Here is a 20329-nt window from a genome sequence, read left to right as displayed (position 1 = left end):
ATCTAGATGGCGTGGTACCATGACACAACCTATGGACAAACTCCAGGGATAAAAAAAAAAAATTCTATCACACGGAATTAGTATAATTTCTAAGCACCAAATATTGCAGAAAATAATAACAACACTGACTCTTCATAACCGTCCCAACGCGTTTCCCCAACCTAGTTGGTTCATCAGGTGGACGATACTGGACAATTTGTGTGTAATTATAGACCCATAATGGTGTAGATAAATATTTGCTTGTATCGGCACATTTGTGCCAGATTACAACTCGGGACTCCTGGGAGTAAAGATGACAATTGTTTGAGGAAGGAACAGGTGGATAAAGATGATCCATTTTACAAGGCATGCTGGTGTGTAGAAGCTGTAGATGGAGGCTTGGCATTCCACATGGTCTGTGAGGACTTCCTGGGGAAGTCCTCACAGACCATTTTTTATTTTTTTTTTATCCCTGGAGTTTGTCCATAGGGGGTGTAAGATACCATACCATCTAGATATAATTTTCTGGAAATTGCAGGTCACTATTGTATGTAGTTTGTTTGATTCAACACTGGTTGTGTCAGGGGTATTTACATTCAAAAGAATTACCCCAGAGTATTTTAATCTCAATAATGAATAAAGGTTATGTTTTCTGAAGAGTTCCCACTCTGTGATACTACTTGTTTCTTTGAGGAACCCGCATATTGATTTTAGTGATCATATACAGTGATGTAGTTGTTTAGCATTATTCCTATTCACTTCACCCATGGATGTGTCCTCTGTCGCCCCAAAACGTGTGTTCGCGCGTGTGTGTGTTCGCACGTGTGGTCACGTTACTGACGCCATGCTTAGTCAAATTAAGTTAGCCCGTGGATGCATTACATAGAAGTGATCTGTAGGGTATACCATTCTACTACGACAGGGCCTCATGCACTACGAGAAATGCATGTGAGCAGAATTTCTAATACATGTACATTAGAAAACGGATTTCTGATTCTATAAATAAGCAAAATGTTTTGATGTAAATTTTGTATTTGCCAGACTCTTCCGTCAGGACCGTTTAGAGACCTATCCCTACTGTGGCTATAGGTAAATCTCCGCCCATGAGCATGTTTACTAACACCCCCCCCCCCCCCCCCCGTTATATCCAATTGTATAATAAGAGGTTCTCTTTAATACACTCTTTCAACCATTCACCGTTTTCAAGTTCAATGCTTACTGTAATTGAATTTAAAAATTAATTGTGCTCTTTCACAGGCTTAAATCCTGCCCATTTTATGTCCAATTGGTACAGGTAAACTGCTCATGAAAGTTGTTTTTTTTCCACTATTAACATTTATCGCCTAGCAACAGGATAGCTATAAGGCTGGGTTCACACGTTGCGTAAATACTTTGGGTTTTTCGCAACGTATTTCACTGTGGAAAGTCTGCAGCATAATACAGTAGCAGCAGAGTGGATGAGATTTGAACAAATCTCATCCACACGCTTTGTAAATAATAATTGGAGAAACGGTCAAATTGACCTGCGGTGAGGAACAGAGAATGCCAGACCCCTCTACCTATGGATGGCAACAATGTAGAATTTCTCACCAACCTTTGTAACTTTTGCTCTTTCTTTCTTCATAAGAAATAATTTGAGTCCAAATCGTGACCGCGATTTAATTAAAATTTGTTTTTCTGAACGCTATGCAATGCCAGCCCTTCGGGGTCCCCATATAGCAATTTTTCTTTAAGCAGGAAGGACTATGTAAATACATTCTTAGCAAACCCTTCCAAATTTTCCTTTGTCAAATATTGTAGTTTTAAATCCTGTGAGTGGCACGTCGGGAATGTACAGGGGATCTACACTGTATTTCATATGTCTTAGAAAAATGTAGACTTTACATTAGGCGTCTGCCCATCTGCACTGCCATGTTTTAGTATGACAGACACCAGATGACCACCCTGTGGTCTGCTAAAAACAAAAAGCAAGCTTTGACTTTGGGGCCATGTTTCTGGTTCATATCATGTTAAGCAATGTAGTATGTGTAAGAAAGTTGACTTAACACGCAAAGTCACTTAATCTGATTTTAAATGCTACCCCACCAAGTATCCTCAAAGCTTCTTGAAAATATGCAAGATATTTGAACAATCTGTACAAAGTGTCCTGGTGAAGTAGAGTTCTTTTATGGTTCGGAAGAATACTGTAATAAACAATAGTATTAATATAGTGCCGTCAATGGAGATGCTTGGAACTTTCTATTATAGTAGAAATACCATCTAGTTTAAAACCTTCCTAAGGACTCGTGCACGGAGGTAAGGTGTTCAACCTGTGTACTTAACCGTTTAATCTTATGTAAGTGCATCCTTCTACAAGAAACATAATATAAAGTGCCAATGTTCATTTTCAATGGATACACACCGGGTTCCTCAGCCTGTGCTACAAGCTTACTGCACATGCTTCGGTATCCTCCGCTAGTCACTGCATGTCACTGCATGTGCCCAAGTAAGAACCAATGGTGTGGCTCAATTCATGGTTACCTGCCAACATCAGTCAGCTGATAGTTATCCGATTAACTCCATACACGCCATAATATATTTACATCCAGTAGCCCATAGGAGAACCATTTGACAGAATTACACATGTATGTTCACACGCTTAACCAAAAACGTGTGAAAATACGGAACTGTTTTCAAGGGAAAACAGCTCCTGATTTTCAGATGTTTTTTTAAGCCACTCGCGATTTTTGCGGAATTTTTTACGGCCGTTTTTGGAGCGGTTTTCAATAGTCTATGAAAAACGGTTCCAAAAACGTCCCAAGAAGTGACCTGCACTTCTTTTTCGCGGCCATTTTTTTTACACGACCGTTTTTCCAACTGGCCGTCGGAACAGAATACTGTTTTCCCATTGAAAACAATAGGCAGATGTTTTGGAGGCGTACTGCCTCCGGTTTTTTGGCCGTTTACGGCCCGAAAATAAGCCGTGTGAACATACCCTAATGAAGACACGCTCCGCCATATTTAGCATGTATGTGAGGGAGATATATCCCCTGCATATCCACGTTCTACAGTCTCCTAATTCCAGCAGAGTCATGGGGTATGCATATAATTTAACCAGTATCGGCTGCATATTGTATCTGTCTCTGTGTGTCTGTCTCTGTGTGTCTGTCTCTGTCTGTCTGTCTCTGTCTGTCTGTCTGTCTGTCGGACCTGAAGATAAAAACAGATAAATATTTGAAGAGCTTGTCTTCCCCCGCCTGATAACAGGGCTAGAGGTCTTCGGTGCTAGATCCACAGCGATCAGTTGATTGCCATTGCGGCTATCAGATTATAGGAGATGCCTGTGGTGAGCTATCCATTTTTAAGCCATGAATTTTGGCCCATACATGAGAACAGGTTTTTTTTTTTTAAATTGGCTTTTCTGCAAACCGCGTGGCGATTAGATAATAATCCTCACTTTATCTTCCCACTGGAAATTAACTGGTTCAGAGTTCAACAACTTCCACAGGTTTCTGAGCTCTTCCTTTCCTGACTTTGCAAATGTCCAGCTGTACTGAGAATGTCTTGTTTACATCCAGAGAATAAGAGGCAGTGAGCAGTCCGCACTTTCCATTTCCCCTTTCACCTTTACTTTTTGCACACGTGTCCTGGAGCTGATCCTGGGCTATCACTAAAATTATCGAAGCAAGACAAGAAAATGTTCTCCACGATGATTTGTGGAAATGAAAATGTCCTTGGCTTTGGTTGTGGAGTTGACATAACACTGGTGAAATCCTAACTGTGTACAAAATCTTGATGGACTCATTTCAAATGCCATATTTGGACTTTAATAAAGAGATTTATGTAAAATAAATATATATTATAGCTTGTGCTTCAACTCATTATATAACTATTAATGGGCTTCTGTCGTCTAACAGCATGACGTTTTACCGTAATAAACATTTCTTTTGGATAATTCTCTACAGCTCCTTTTTTTTTTTTTCTTTAAGAAGATTTGATTTTCTCCTGCAAAACACAGGCTGACGAGAAAGTCTGGGATGTTGGTACTCCCCGAGGTGTCCTGCGTGTTGTCAGTATATTTCCACTGTTTGTAAATGTAGAAAGTCGATCGAAGTGAATTTATAATATATTTGCAGGGGCGTTCCCAAAATTATAAATTCACCTATCCACAGGATAGGTGATAGTTTTCTGATTGCTGGGACCCCCACTGATCCGTTATGGTATCCGTTCAATACCCAATCTGATTCTTCAACCCTATTGGGCAAGAAGTTGGCATGTTGGAAGCATATGACTGCTTCTAAAATGTTGGCATTTTTTTTTTAATGCATGAAGATTTTCCAACAAAGAGCGAATTCGTGTTCCGCACTGATGGATCTCACTGGCAGTGCAAAGGTGATCAGATGGAGGGTGTTCAAACTGGCAACATATTTGAAGGCTATCGTGACTACATTTTGCATAGACCATTCCATTTTCTGGCTTTGTGTAAACCTTTATGGAATATGCCACACAAATGTATTTAACCTAATAGTTTCTTGTATGGCCCTTTTTAATGGTTTCCTTAATATAGTAATTAATGAAGTAACACTGTATTGAACCCTCAGATGTCCCACGGGGCATCATTTGTTGAGGTTTTCCTTGGCACTTCAGTTTTGAAAGAGGAAATCATCTAGAAGTGAGTGTGGTGTGTGTGTGTGTGTGTGTGTGTGTGTGTGTGTGTGTGTGTGTGTGTGTACATATATGATCATAGGCAAGTTTCCAAGTGGAGGAACTTGGCTCCCTGCATTGTTTTCTTCTCATTTGTCCTTCGCTTAATTTCCTATTCGGTATGTTGCCTTCATCCTTGCAGCTTTAGAACTGTATCCTGTTTCCTTCCTCTCAACCTACGTCACAGTTTGACATTCTTGGACCAGTTCTTGTCTATAACTAAAGAGCCGTCATAATTTTAACAACTATTTACCCGCATTGAGAGGACTTCCATGTAGAAAATGGCTTGTGCTGTCCCCACCAGTTTAAAGAGGCTCTGTCACCAGATTATAAGCGCCCTATCTCCTACATAATCTGATCGGCGCTGGAATGTAGATAACAGCAGTGGTTTTTATTTTGAAAAACTATCATTTTTGAGCAAGTTATGAGCAATTTTAGATTTAATTTCTTAATGCCCAACTGGGCGTGTTTTTACTTTTGACCAAGTGGGTGTTGTAAAGAAGTGTATGAGGCTGACCAATCAGTGACCAAGCAGCGTTATACACTTTTCATTGTTCCAGCCCAGCATGATCCACAGCACAGTGAGATTGTGCAGTGAAAGAAGCTGGGCTGGAACAATGAGAAGTGTATGACACTGATTGGTCACTGATTGGTCAGCCTCATACACTTCTTTACAACACCCACTTGGTCAAAAGTAAAAACACGCCCAGTTGGGCATTAAGAAACTAAATCTAAAATTGCTCATAACTTGCTCAAAAATGATCGTTTTTCAAAATAAAAACCACTGTTGTTATCTACATTACAGCGCCGATCAGATTATGTAGGAGATAGGGCGCTTATAATCTGGTGACAGAGCCTCTTTAAGTATGAATAATGTTATCTTTTCAGCTCTATAATTAGAGATTTCCATATTGATGTCATAGAAGGGCTCCCATGCTCAGCGCCCCACTCGATGAGCCATAGCGGATGAACCGCATTTCCCGCTCTGGCTAACTTGATCCCACCATGTGTTCGAATTGTCTTCATGAGACAACCCCTTTTTTAATTTTGTTATAGTTAATGTATCATGTATTTCTGATATTAAGGTATGGTCAAGTGGGTAACTATTTGCTTGAATGGCTTTCTATTGTGCTCATAGCACTACAGGAAGCGATATTTGGAAATAATTTATATTTTAGACCACAGCTTCATTTAAAGTTATACTGTTTTTCAATGGAAGCCGTCACTGAGCTCATTTTTTCTGCATCAAATTAGAACAAGCTCTGTGTAGCCAATGAGGAAATCTTGGAGATTTCAGCTCTGAAGACTGTAGTTGTAATGTGTATGCAGCCCTGGACTGTATTTCAGTCTCTAAAGGCCTGCTCTACGCCTTCTCCTCAGTACCATATTTAAATTAACATGCAAATGCATGCATTAGTGAAAGAAGCTACCAATCGGTATAGAGCGCACTTTTTTTTTTTTTTTTTTTTTTCTAGATTAGAATCTTTAATTTACACCCTGAGATGCACTTCAAGAGGTTTTTACTTTTTGTACTAGAGGTATGCTTTAAGTTGGTTATGTATTTCACTATATTCTAAAACCTGGGCATTGCAAGTGCCCAAAGTTTTAAGTGATTAAATGTATTATATTGCCTGTTCGTTCCACAGCGAGTACATTCCCTTTAAATGAACACTGAATGTCTTAATTCATGCTAGATTTATTTATTTATTTTCATTTACAAACCCCGCATTAGGGGCAATAAAACATTTTTAGAAAATGACTTCATGTTGCTGCACCATAATTCCAGGAAAGGCTCTAATATGAGTGTTTTTTAAGATCAGATATTTATATTGTGAGCCCTGTTTGGAGCACGTACTAATGTGTAACAATCTCTGCAGTGCGCTGAAAATGTTGGCGCTATGTTAGCAACAGGAAATAAAACATTTAAATGGCAGGTTAATAGAATGTTTTTCTTTTATTTTTATTTTTTTATTGTGCTCTTTTCTGTTCTAGTAACTGAAGCTGGTTTTGGTGCAGACATTGGCATGGAGAAGTTTTTCAATATTAAATGCAGAGCCTCGGGCTTGGTTCCCAATGTGGTCGTGCTTGTGGCTACCATTAGAGCTTTGAAGATGCATGGAGGAGGACCCAATGTGAGTTTTTAAAAGGGAAAAAAAATTCCCTTAGTGATTTGTATGAGAGTGTATTAAAAACATCACTATAAGAAAGTATGTGTAAATGTTAGAATAGGGGTATAATGATCATGAACCAAATAATAGAGATGACCTTTATATATTTCTATATAGACTGCTTCTCTCCTGTGCATATAAAAACACTGTAACAAACACAGCACCTATGTAAGTATAAGGGCCTGTTCACATTAGTGCTGGCTTCCGTTCCTCTGTCCCGTTCAACCTTTCCGTTAGAGGAACAGATGAACGGAAGCTATTGCTTCCGCTTGCATTACCATTTGATGGTATTTCCTCTCTTTTAGTTGGTATAAGTTTGCCTCTGCTCTGCTAGGGTTTTTTCACAGGAAAAAATGACGTAGTCAACTACGCTATTGTTTCCGTGAAAGAAACCCAGCGGAACAGATGCAAACTAATACCAAATGAAAGGGAAAAAATACCATTGAAATCAATGGCATTGGCATTGGAAGCGGTAGTTTCCCTTCATCTGTCCCTCTGACGGAAAGGTTGAACAGAACAGATGAACGGAAGCCAGCGCTGATGTGAACCGGCCCTTAATGGTTTTTTATCTCTGATTGTAAAAAAAAAAAAAAGATCTTTGCTTGCAAGGTTTCTTTAAATTTGGCGGGAAGCCTAGTTCTGCATACTGTATGCTGCACTAATCATGTCAAATGATGGATTGTAAGTAGAAGATTGTAAGCAAAATATATTTGCAAGCAGAGATCTTGAAACCGTGAGGAAATGAAACCCTTAGAACATTAAGACAGAGACCTGTCCATATAAAACCTTTTTTAATATATTCTATGCTGAGGGGATTATTTGAAGTTACAGGCCTCAAGCCTGTGTTGGATAGCTGCCAGTGTGCAGGGATAGTCTGTCCCTCTATGACTTCAGTTGACCCCCTGAGGTGGGGATAACAAACCTTTGTTATTGTTATCCCGCACCCTCCCTCGTCTCTCTCCCCCATAATAATCAGGGGCATTTTTTCCATAAAGAAGTGAGATGAGCAGTTTCTGAACTAATCACTGCTCTGCGTCTTATTAGGCCATTTATTGACTCCATGACCCAGATATTTACCAGCGTCCGGATCGCGGCGTCAAGTAATGACCCTATTACACCGGCCGATTTTGGGACATCTCGTTGATCAGCAGTCGTTTGCTCCTGTCACACGGAGCTATGCATGAGGATGAGCGGTCGTTTCTGCGATTGCTCATCCCCCTACGTTATGTCGGCAGCGCATCTCCCTGTTTACACAGGGAGATGTGCTGCCGACAACGATAATAGTTAACTTTTTTAGAACGATGCGATCAGCAGATGAACAAGCGTTTGCTCGTTCATCTGCAGATCGCTGCCCTGTTTACACAGGACAGTTATCTGCAACGAGCGTTCTATGAACGATCGTTTGCCAGATAATCGCCAAGTGTAAAACCCCCTTAAGTCCCAAGCACTAGCAAAACAGAGACTTCAATAAAGTTTATACATTTTACACTGTTCACTTCTCTAGCGGTAAGTTACACGCTACAGTTATATCGATAACTATTTATCACTTGAGAAAAATGTCTGATAAATTTCTGTCGGACACAAAATCCTTATCCACTAGTTCCATAAACAAAACCTGAAAAAAATCATTAGATTAAGTGCAGAGATTTGCGATTTATTGATTTAAGGGTAGAGTTAATTTAGTCCTAAATCAAAGGTGACCACAGTATAGCGGCACTTCCTGTTGTCCCTTCTGCAAAAATTTTTTCCACATCCAAAACGAAAAAAATTACTTCACATCTAGAAGTAAAAGTAACGGTCATCTGTTTAGGTGGTGAAAACTCACTTTTTTGTTTTTTTTTCTTCCTATGAGCGTTTTTGTTTCTGCTCATAGGAAGAAAAAAAAACTCCTCCACCTCCCATAGAAATCAATGGGAAGCGATTTCAGATGTTTTTTTGGGCGCGGTTTCCGCGTAAAAAAAAAGCGACATGCTCTATCCTCCCGCGGTTCCGTCTCTAACTTCCCTTTGAAATCAATGGAAGGGAGAGAATGCGTTTTACGCTACGTTTTTTGCCCGCGGCGCTCACTGGCCGCGGCCAAAAAACGCGGCGAAGAGTGCAGGCGGGGCAAAATCTGCCTCAAATTTACTGAAGGAGTTTTAAGGCAGATTTTTCGCAAAAAAACTCAGTGCGAACATACTCGAATACAAGATTTTACATCTAACTTTCAAATATAGTATTATTTTTTTTTGTTTATATATGGCTATTTAAAATACATATACAGATTTTGAAAGTCTTTCCATTGTATAGACAAACGGTATTTTAACCATGTACTCTCATATATCTGTAAATGTGAATTTACAGTGTGGATTAATTTTATTTCAGGTTACCGCTGGGACTCCTCTAGCAAAGGAGTATACAGAAGAGGTAATGTATATTTTTGTTACATTTATAATATGTCTATTGTAATATTAGAGCCTGTGCCATCTGGCAGCTCAGAAAGGCAACCAAAGGCAGTTAGAAAATACTTCTTTTAATAAGATTATATTGGGGGATTGTTTTTTCCGCTAACTTCACTTCAGAATGTATGAAAAAGTATAATCTGCCTTCGTCTCATAAACTACAATCTCAGGAGAGTAAAATGTAAAATAGTTTTCTGGTATAGAAACCTGCAACATATTTATGGTCTCCCGTCCTGGGAAATGATAGTAAATCCACTGCTTTTAACAGCTCCAGGCCTCATGCACACAACCGTAGTTTTTAGCCGCAATTACGGATAAAATACTGACACATTAATTTTTATCAGCTACGGATACCTTACCGTATACTTACAGGTGTATGTCCGGGCCGTAGAAGTGAGCCGCAAAATATGACACTCCGCAGCCCGTCCTTGCAATATTTACTGACCATAAATACTGCACGGTTGTGTTCAAGGCATTTTGAGACTCCCTTTTATAAAATATTTATCGATGGTTTGTCCATATATCCACTATAAGGCTATGTTCACACGGAGTATTTTGCCGAGTTTTTGGACGCGGAAACTGCGTCGCAAAACTCAGCAAAAACGGCCCGAAAACGGCGTCTTTTTCCCGCGAGCAGTAAAACGACTTCGCAGGAAAAAGAAGCGACATGCCCGATCTTCGGGCGTTTTACGCCTCTGATCTCCCATTGACTTCAATGGGAGGCAGAGAAAGCGTATTTCGCGGTGTTTTATGCCCGCGGCGCTCAACGGCCGCGGGCGAAAAACGGCGTGAAAATCGGCGTGCAGGGAGAGGAAAATCTGCCTCAAACTTCCAAACGGAATTTTGAGGCAGATATTCCTCCTGCAAAATACTCAGTGTGAACATAGCCTAAGGTTGGTTTAAGCAAAATCTGCATGTGTTTTTCTGTCTGTCATCCATTGAGTTTTTAATGAAGAATGAACTACGACTTTGTGCCGAATGACAACATATGTGTATATACTCTTGCAAGCAACCCAAATTGATGTTCTTTGACAGCTTTCACATATAAAGAAATACAGTTTTTAGTGGTTGTTCACATAAACAAAATTTATTGTGAACCTAGTCTAATTTTCCTGGAAATTCAAACAACGGGCAACCTTTATCAATTGTTTCATAGGATGTATCCATTTACAAGACTGCGAAAATGAACACAATATTGTGCCAAATTTTTTCAAATTGCTCTTTTGACATGACAAAATTGGAGCAACCCACTAGGCATGTTACACACTTTTTCTCTTCCTTACACCACATCATGACTGGTATATATTTACACCTGGCAGCACAAATTTTAAATAGGTCTTAGAGTCTGCTCCAAAGTAGGGAGCCTAACACACCTCCCTTGAGGAAGCTCAAGACACCTCCCTTGAGGAAGCTCAAGACACCTCCCTTGAGGAAGCTCAAGACACCTCCCTTGAGGAAGCTCAAGACACCTCCCTTGAGGAAGCTCAAGACACCTCCCTTGAGGAAGCTCAAGACACCTCCCTTGAGGAAGCTCAAGACACCTCCCTTGAGGAAGCTCAAGACACCTCCCTTGAGGAAGCTCAAGACACCTCCCTTGAGGAAGCTCAAGACACCTCCCTTGAGGAAGCTCAAGACACCTCCCTTGAGGAAGCTCAAGACACCTCCCTTGAGGAAGCTCAAGACACCTCCCTTGAGGAAGCTCAAGACACCTCCCTTGAGGAAGCTCAAGACACCTCCCTTGAGGAAGCTCAAGACACCTCCCTTGAGGAAGCTCAAGACACCTCCCTTGAGGAAGCTCAAGACACCTCCCTTGAGGAAGCTCAAGACACCTCCCTTGAGGAAGCTCAAGACACCTCCCTTGAGGAAGCTCAAGACACCTCCCTTGAGGAAGCTCAAGACACCTCCCTTGAGGAAGCTCAAGACACCTCCCTTGAGGAAGCTCAAGACACCTCCCTTGAGGAAGCTCAAGACACCTCCCTTGAGGAAGCTCAAGACACCTCCCTTGAGGAAGCTCAAGACACCTCCCTTGAGGTTTTACCTCTCTCTCCAGTTAGTCGGAATAGAACTTTCTTTGGTAGTAACTATAGTGTTCCTCTACCCCTCCCATCTAGTAGTAAAAATTGTATCCCTTGCCCTCATCATGCAGTAACAGCGAGGCCCCCCAATTTACTTGCTTTCCGCACACTGTTCTCTCTGGAAACTTCCCCTGATCATGGAAAGAATGCTCCAATACAGACTCTCTGAGCTCTCCTCTTTGAGATCGGGCAGAGCGTTCATGAAAATCTCTGCCGGATCATAGAAGGAACTGTGCAGTTCTGCACTAGTCTCTATGATCAGTGCAGCGAGAGAACAGAAAGATGAACGATACTATGATGTGCCCTCTGCTTGTCGGAACTTCTCTACGACCAGTCTATTGCTGGCTGCTGTATGTAGCTTTCGGCATTGGTCTTCGTTGATGGAGGAGCGCACAGATCCTGTGTGCTTTCTCTGTGCAGTATGAGTGGTATGCCAGGGGACAGAGGCGTAAATTGAAGCTACTTTGCCCCAATGCAAAATCTATAATGGGGTCAAATACATGAAGGGCAAAGAGCAAAAACCCAGCCCCTGGTTTTTATCCGTATGCCCTAATCGAGTATATTGAAAGGTGGTGTACAGATGGTGCTCATTTGTCACTACAGTAAGGCCCTGTACTTGACAACATCAGTTGTTGTGTCATAGGAATAAATAAGGTTGTTTTTGTCCTTTTATGTGGAATTATACATACGAGACCTTAGACATAGCCAATAATATCTTTTGAAAATATAAAGTTGCAAGACTAAGGCTTAGTTCTTAAATACAAATCGGACAACGAGATGTTATACGGCCATGATAAAATTGTTCTAATATGTATTCAGGGAAAGTATGTAAGTCCTGACCTAATCAATTACTGATAGGTATATTTGTTTTTTACACATATGTATACACTGAGCATTAACTGAGGCCCCATACACACGACCGTAAAAGCCCCCGTAATTACAGACTGCAATTAAAGTCCGTAATTACGGGCCCATTCCGTTCTATTGGCCATGGACACCTTTCCGTATCGCTACGGAAGGGTGTCCGGGCCGTAGAACTGTGCCGGGAAATATGGAACTTGTCCGTTTTTTTTTTTTGTTCGTGTTTTGCGGGCCATGCTTTCATACTTTTGTATGGGAGCACTGCCCGAAAAATGCGGGCGGCCGTCAGCGGGCCGAGATTGCGGGCATGGCTGTGTGCATGGGGCCCAAAAGTGCTATCAATAGGTTTAACTCCTCTGCCCTTATCTTGTTTTACTAGAAATCCACTGCAGATGGAGCTGTGACTTAAAGCAAATAGTCATACCTTTTGCCTACTTGATATAGTGTTGCTGGTCAGGATTTTCACCGCCGAGCCTGACATAATGATGACAATGTGATATTTGGCAACAGATTGATAGCAGGTCTCATGCAGCATGCTTGAAAGGATCAGCCTAGCCATATGCTCAAGCACTAACAACATGGAACACCAGTCATTAATTATTCACATACCGCATAGAAACAAAGGCATTTTTTTAATCTGGAAAAGGCACATGATCTGTGCACGTGGAGGTAATTCATCTTACATTAGAACACCTTCCTTATCTGCTTACAGAATCTCCAGCTGGTTCAGGATGGCTGCTGCAACCTAAAGAAGCAAATCCAGATTGCTCAGCAGTTTGGTGTTCCAGTTGTGGTCGCATTAAATATTTTCAAGTAAGTTTACCAATACGATAAAACTTGGTACCAAAATGTGGGTGAGAATAGAAATTCTACCCAAGTTGACTGTTTCCATCACTTTGCAGAGCGTGCGACTCCCCCTTTCTCCCAAGTGTCCGACCCATTCTTGAAGTCTATTTGTCCAAGTCCATTATAGACTACAGCAGGGTTCGGCAACCTTTTTTTGTATGGTGCGCCAAAAAAAAGGTGGCATACTCCGTGTGCCATGCAAACATGAAAGTCATGTAAACGCTGAATAAATGCTTGGGGAGGGGGGGGGGGCGCGGCTCACAGGAGAGAGTTGCCAGAGATTTCGTTACCCAGAAGTTTGGAATCTGTGACACCGTGCATTGATTTCCATGATAACTTTTTGTGCATGTAAGGCCTGATTTACACGAGCGTGTGCGTTTAGCGCACGCAAAAAACGTGGCGTTTTGCGTGCGCAAAAGGCACTTAACAGCTGCGTGTGTCATCAGTGTATGATGCGCGGCTGCGTGATTTTCGCGCAGCCGCCATCATTATGACCACGTGCTTTTCTGTTTACAAACATTCAGAGTTTGACAGCTGTTGAGCGAACCACGCAGTTCGCACGGAAGTGCTTCCGTGCGGCATGCGTGGTTTTCACGCACCCATTGACTTCAATGGGTGCGTGATGCGCGAACAACGCACAAAGACAGGACATGTTGTGAGTTTTACGCAAAGCACTCGCTCTGCGCAAAACTCGCGCACTGTCTGCACTGCCCCATAGCCTAATATAGGTGCGTACGACACGCGTGAAAAGCACGCACGTATATTACGCTCGTGTAAATGATGCCTAAAGCACATCTTTTTTTCAGATTCACCTGTCATTTCAACGGCATATTAAAATCAAAGGTACTTAGAAAAACTAAAAGCCCTATTTTAGAGGCCAGAGGCACTATTTTAGCATGTTTAGCAAACTTTCTGGCCAGCTGGGGGGGTCTGCACAAAGGAAAAAATCAGCTACGGATCTCTGGCTTGGTGTCTCTGAACACTAGGAGAGAGAGTGACAACTGAACTCTGTCTTGGTGGCACACAGTGCAGCAGGGAAGCGTGCCAGAAAACCATACCCCCATGGGCCACAGGTTACTGACCCCTGGTCTATGGAATCTTCTGGATACCATTTGATTAGAAGATGCTAATCATTTCATGCCCCCCTAAACTGCAATTTTCAACTGCAGCATTTTAAGTCCGTGCTGGAAGAAAGCTCCGCAAATTAGGCATGAAGGAAGGGGTGCTGCCCATATAAATTGAAGACAAACTATGCTTTAGTCAATCAGAATTTTTTGCTGCTATTGATTTGCTAACACCTCTCATTAAATTTAACACTTTTTGTTTTAAATCTCTACAGCAAGCCCCCTAGTGGTGGCTGACGACAGAATTTTTTTTTATCTTTTAACTCTGGCTGACTGAATAATTTAGGTGCACAACTAACTACAATGTACATAGTTGTTGTGGGGACAGTTTGTCCCCTTTTTTTCTTACTATGTAGTAGTTCTTCAATGTTGATGGGTGTAACTTTCCTCCGCTGCCAGGAACATGTTGACCGGAGAGCCATGACACTGACATTACTCCTATTCATCCCTTGTGTCAGTGATACAAGTGTGACAATTATAAGGCGTCAGAGTGATGTGATGAGGCTGGAATTCCTACATCTGCTGCCACCAGACTTGCCTTTCATTAGGTTCTCAATAAAGGATTTTAGGAGTACTCCTTCGAATTACTGTTCCCCTAAATTGTTCTGCATTGTTTTTTGTCCTGTTACTTTAATGTGCCTCAGAATAAGAGGTACAAACGGCACTGCAAATTTTCACATTCTTTTTCTTTTTGTCTATATGGATAAGAAACCCAGTAAGCGGATACAGTGGTCCCTCAAGTTATAATACTAGTTTGTTCAGGGACGACCATTGTAAGTTGTAAATATTGTAAACTCGAGCCTATACCGTAACTCCTATGGAGAACTAGTAATTGGTTCCAAAGTCCCAAAATGTCAACCAAAGATGATGATGATTAAAAAAAAAAAAAAAAATTGCTGGATGCTCTAAATAATTTTCTATGAGGACAGGAGCTTCTTCAGAGTCCTATACTGTACACAGTGTACCAGAAAAATAAAATGAGGCCGTCCTCATCTGGTGCGCAAAGGAGCAACTCGTCCTGGCAAAGGTAAAGAGCAGTACGAGATGTGAAGTATTGTAGAGAGGTGCTACTAGACAACCAATCTGTGCACGCACTTCAGTAATACAGGCGTTTTACCAGTAAATTTCCCATGCTGATTGACTGGTGTAAATTGAATCATACATATCTGCACTGTGAAAAGGATGGGATGGGGATTGTTCTCCTACTGTGTTTGACTGCCAGGGCTAACTGAGCGGGAGAAAGGAGAACCATGCTGATAATGGTAGCTGTCCGACAGCTATGTCTATTCCTAAAACTAAAGTCTAGCATACAAACAGATCAGCTTACAAAAGGTAAGAAAAGTGGGGGGAAAACCCACAGGAATAGGGAGCATACAAGCTATTTTTTTCTATACAAATTTTGACCTGTTCCTATACAACCCTTGCCTAAGGTGCAGCAAGGCAACAGCAAAAGATAGAAGGTAGGGTCTTCATTTTTTCCTTTTAGTTATACCAGCAGGGTGGAAGAGTACAGTCAATGTTCTGATGTTTTTCTCTTCATATAACGAAGTCAGAGAGATAGAGGCCCTTTGAAGATTTGGGTAAGGCTGGGGAGTGCTCGAATCTGTGTAATGTGGGGCAATAATTAAGAACGAGCGTTCCGAAGAACGATGATTTTGCAGATTATTTGCCTGTGTAAGCAAGGCAACAATCGGCCAACAAACAAGCAAATGCTCATTTCTTGGCTGATCACATTGTGCACCCTGTAAAATCATCATTGTTGGTAGCACATCTCCCGGTGTAAACCAGGGATGTGCTGCCAACAATTCTGCAAACTGATGGGGACCAAACGATCGTATTAACGATAGTTCGTCCCCGTACGAAAGCATCGACCCGTTGTAAAAGGACCTGTTAACAAAATCTGCTCCTGTAAACTAGCGCTTGGGGTGGATTAAGACGCTACAGAAAATCAGGTCCATTCCTCTGAGTGGGGTTGGTCAATCGGCTGCGTGTAAATCTACGCTAAATCATGCAGTCAGTTTATGTTGGGCGTGCATTCAGAACTATTCCTGTTTTAATATATATGATAACAAGCTGTGTTGTTCTCTTAAAATACAGAACTGATACTGAAGCTGAAATTGACCTAGTCTGCAAAATCGCTAAGGATTCTGGGGCTTTTGATGCTGTTCCATGCAATCACTGGTCGTTTGGTGGCAAGGGAGCACTGGAACTGGCTGAAGCTGTGAAGGGAGCTGCAAACAACGATAATGACTTCAGATATCTGTATGACTTGGAGGTAAGAAAATTATTTGGGATTATTATGGCAACTACTTTAAAAAAAAAAAAAAAAGAAATGTCAGTTTGGAAATACAATCTTTGTTTGTGGAACTCCCGTGGTGCACCTGTAGGACAGGAAGATGCTCCTGTCATCAAACAATTCTCCTGGGGACCTATATAGTTCTTGATAAGATTTTAGATTAAATGTTCCGGATCTGTCCCTTCTCCTTACCGCTTTGTATCCAAAGATAGAAATGGGTCCAGAAGAAAAGAAAAATGCAAAACATTAGCAAGTCAAATTACATTCCCATTTTTAGCGACAAAATAAAACTGAAAAAGCAATGGCTCCTCTTACTTAAAGGAAAGGCATGTAAATTCACTCAATACTACAGTCCGCCAAAGCCAAACCGTGTTGGCCAAAGAGTGCTGCACTTAATTGTAGAGACGTAGTTGGAGACCTGAATGTGCATTGCAGTCAGTAACCCTAATTCAGGATGCAGCTGGAGGTAATGAGGCAGCACGTTTGTCCTGTCTACTTTCCCTTCTTCCTGGGTGCTTTCTCTATTCCCTCTACTCTTTGTTTTCCCCTTGACACATGCTTGGATCGGCAGTCAGCAACTTGCAAAAGCCTGTGACATGTCCTGGCTGCGGCCCGCACCGACTCCGCCTCCAGCAAGTGTCAATCGTTGCTAGAGATCAGAAGTAAGGAGAAGCTGGTATTAGTGCAGGCTTGCACTAAGCCCGGCACTAACATATGGTCAGGTGACCGTACTAGTTGATGCTGATTGGTGCGGCGATAGAGGGGATAAGGAGGCCAGGAGGTGGGTGGGTTAACCGTTAGTGTGCCTGAAGTGAGGGCGTGTTATTAAAAGTTACAGTAATATTGCAACTGCATTTTTTGTTAAGTAGTCCTTAAAGAGACCGTACACCATTACTAAGGACTTGGACTGGAACTGTATTTTTACACAGTTTGGATTAGAAATACGCGTCTTGCACTCTTTTACGGTCGCGGCTGAGGAAAGCCGGGATCCGTAAAAGATAGTGGCATATTCGCCATTGTGACCCACGTAGTGCAGAGCGATTCCCCCGTTAAGCAACTGGTGCAAACCCCCCTCCCCTCTTGCACGAGTCAAATTGGCGGGGCAGGGACAGGCTGCGAAGTCGGCAGTCACTTGGAGGGGCACCCGCCTTGGAGGGAACTCCTACAGAGTTGAGATCCCAGGCCTGCGTCCTCGCGTGAGACCACGCTGGCTGAAGACTGACTCACGCGATGTCATTGGTCTAGAACTGTCTTAAGGAAACCGCCATACGCTGATAGGTCAGCGTCAGAGGCTCAGTGGTAGCTCCGCCCATTGAGAATCGCTGACGGCCAAACCCACTTGGCTAGCCAGCGGGTCATTTCCATATTGGTTACTAAATAGGGATCCATAGCTCAGCAACGGGGGGGGGGATGCACAAGTTCGGGACAAACACCGCTAGATACAGCGGCTATTAGGTGAGACACTAACTCACTTTGTAGGACCTGGTGACAGGTCCTCTTTAAGCAGCATTTCAGGCTTTGGAAGGCTGATGCGTTGTGCAAAGAAATGTCTTCCCTTTTAATAACTACTTTTATCTCCATTTGTTCAATTGTGAGAATCCCCAAAAACTTCTGCAGACATGTTGTTCTAATGGAAATTGAATTTAAAAAAACATCGTTCTTGTAAGCTTTGTGCAACTCGTCATCCATGACCCATTCAATATGGAATTACCAGTTTTTTTGGTATTTGTGTTTGTTTTTTTGCATAGAGAACATTAATCCTTATTTAAGTAACTTTATATACCTAGGTGCGCCATTTATTTCTTATAATGATCATATTCCACATCAATTATTTTGCTTATTAAAGCGACCAAAACTGCCATCCTTTACTAATAGGATTGTGGTAGTGGCCTCTGATTGGTGTCATCATGACTTCACACTACCGCTTCCCTTCTGTGGCAATATAAGGGAAGTCTGAGACACTCCTTGCGTTGTGCTTATACTGGCAATTAGTCATCGGCACAGGAGAAGGCGGACAAAGCCGGGGACGCCACTCGGCAACGTAAGCCCACCCGCATGCCCCATTCTGAAGCCAGAGAGTTGATTTGCCCCCACCAATGCTGTATATACCCCAGGGCATAAAGACTGTATATGAGTGACCATGCTTTAACCTCCTTTTTTATATATTTACTGGTGATGAGTGAACAGTTTTGTTTTCATTTTGAGGAGTATATGTTGGATTGCTCAATTTCTAAGACTTTTAGTTGTGGATTTATAGCATCAGCAGTTGATGGGTTCCATGTTGTGTCTGCAGGATCCATACAGTCTGTTGAAGCTGTATAAACTCATGTTCAAATGCTGTAAATATTATTTTTGTCATTGTGAAGAAGCGTTTGTAAAACTATGTCTCTGGGGTATTAGCCGCTTGGCGATTGTTTAACATTAGGCTGGTCAGAAGGCTATTCCTCTTGGTAAGTGTAGTGAAAATAATCTTTGTCTGTTCTTGCCCTTAAATGGTTTGAACAGTTTAGTTCACTTTATGTCAGGAATGGCAAAATCCTTTTTATGGTATTACTATGGAATGGCAGAAACTTGTTAGAAAGCAGATAAACTCCTACGTTCTGCAGACCTCTTTTTGTTTACACTTTTCTTCCAAAATCGGTTTCATTTTCTTCAATAAATTTGCTTGGACAATAAGCTGGTTTATGTTTACATGTAAAAGACATGAGCTGTGAATACTAATAAATGCCACTCCGCAGAGAGATTTTAGGGCTTAATAGTTTTTAGTGATTTTTATTTTTTATTTTCTGTACAGGTTTTCAACCACTATGACACTAGGTCAAGGCAGTGTTTGGTTTTTATTTATCTGTCAGATGCTTTATGTACAATATTTTATTTTTTTTGACTCTTCTTATTTGATTTTTGTATAAAGTTAATAGATTTATAGACAACAAATATAGTAACTTTTTTAAAAAAAAAGAAAGTAAGCTATTATTTTAATCACATTAGTTATATAGGTTCTCAATCGCCTTCATTTTACTTTAATATATTTGTAGATTATGAAATTTTAAAGGGCTTTTTTGAGTTTGGCCAAGGTGGGGAAATGGAATACATCAAGAAAAGACCCATTACTCCCCAAACAAATCATCCAGCGTTCCAGCGTAGCCACTAAGGAGCTGTTTGTTGACTGAGTTACAGCGATGATGTGGGTATATGGGCACATGATATCTGCAGCCAATCATTGGACTCAGTGGTCCCTGCTGTATACTACGGATACCATTGATTGGCAGCAGCGATCACATGTGTATACGGGCTTACTATTGCTGCAGCACGGTCAACAGAGTGCCGGGGAGCATCGGAGTGGAACTTAAGGGATTTGTCAGGTGAGTAATGGGTCTTTTTATTGTTTTATGGCATTCTATCCCCCTCCCCCTTGGCCAAATTTTTGCTGAACTCCGAAAACCCCTTTAAGGGCTACAGGGTTACAAATGAGTTCTTTGCTTTTGTTCACGGTAACCGTATACATTTTCTTTTCATTGAAATCTCTGTAAGCAGCTCGATTTTTAGGCCTCATGCACTCGACCTCATTGATTCTCCGGTCCGCAAAACCACGGATCTGTTGCTGACCGCAAAAAAAACTTTTGTTGTGCATCCATGTGTCATCAGGACTCATGGATCCACAACAATTCACCAGTATTATTGAACTCGCAATTCTGGACTGTAAAATGACTTGGCCTGAGTTTTTGCGGCCCCAGCATGGATCTGTGAAAACCACGGTCGTGTGCACGGGGCCATAGAAATGAATGGGTCCGCATCAAATCCTATTGGCTGTGGTGTCCGAAGTTTAGTGCTGCATGCAGTGCTATTCCTCCCATCA

General features: G+C 41.6%; 1 protein-coding gene across 1 annotated transcript in view; it reads left to right on the top strand.

Moving 5' to 3' along the window:
- The window catches only part of MTHFD1L (methylenetetrahydrofolate dehydrogenase (NADP+ dependent) 1 like), a 219307-nt gene that overhangs the window by 118055 nt on the left and 80923 nt on the right, over window positions 1-20329 (top strand). The window contains exons 21-24 of the mRNA XM_075862846.1: window positions 6655-6794; window positions 9195-9236; window positions 12920-13020; window positions 16275-16452. Coding sequence (XP_075718961.1) covers window positions 6655-6794; window positions 9195-9236; window positions 12920-13020; window positions 16275-16452 — 461 coding nt within the window. The remainder of the gene's footprint in view (window positions 1-6654; window positions 6795-9194; window positions 9237-12919; window positions 13021-16274; window positions 16453-20329) is intronic.

Source organism: Rhinoderma darwinii, chromosome 4, assembly GCF_050947455.1.
Source record: "Rhinoderma darwinii isolate aRhiDar2 chromosome 4, aRhiDar2.hap1, whole genome shotgun sequence".
NCBI classification, from domain to species: Eukaryota; Metazoa; Chordata; class Amphibia; order Anura; family Rhinodermatidae; genus Rhinoderma; species Rhinoderma darwinii.
Note: the sequence above shows the minus strand (reverse complement) of the source record. Positions and strands in the feature narration are given on the sequence as shown.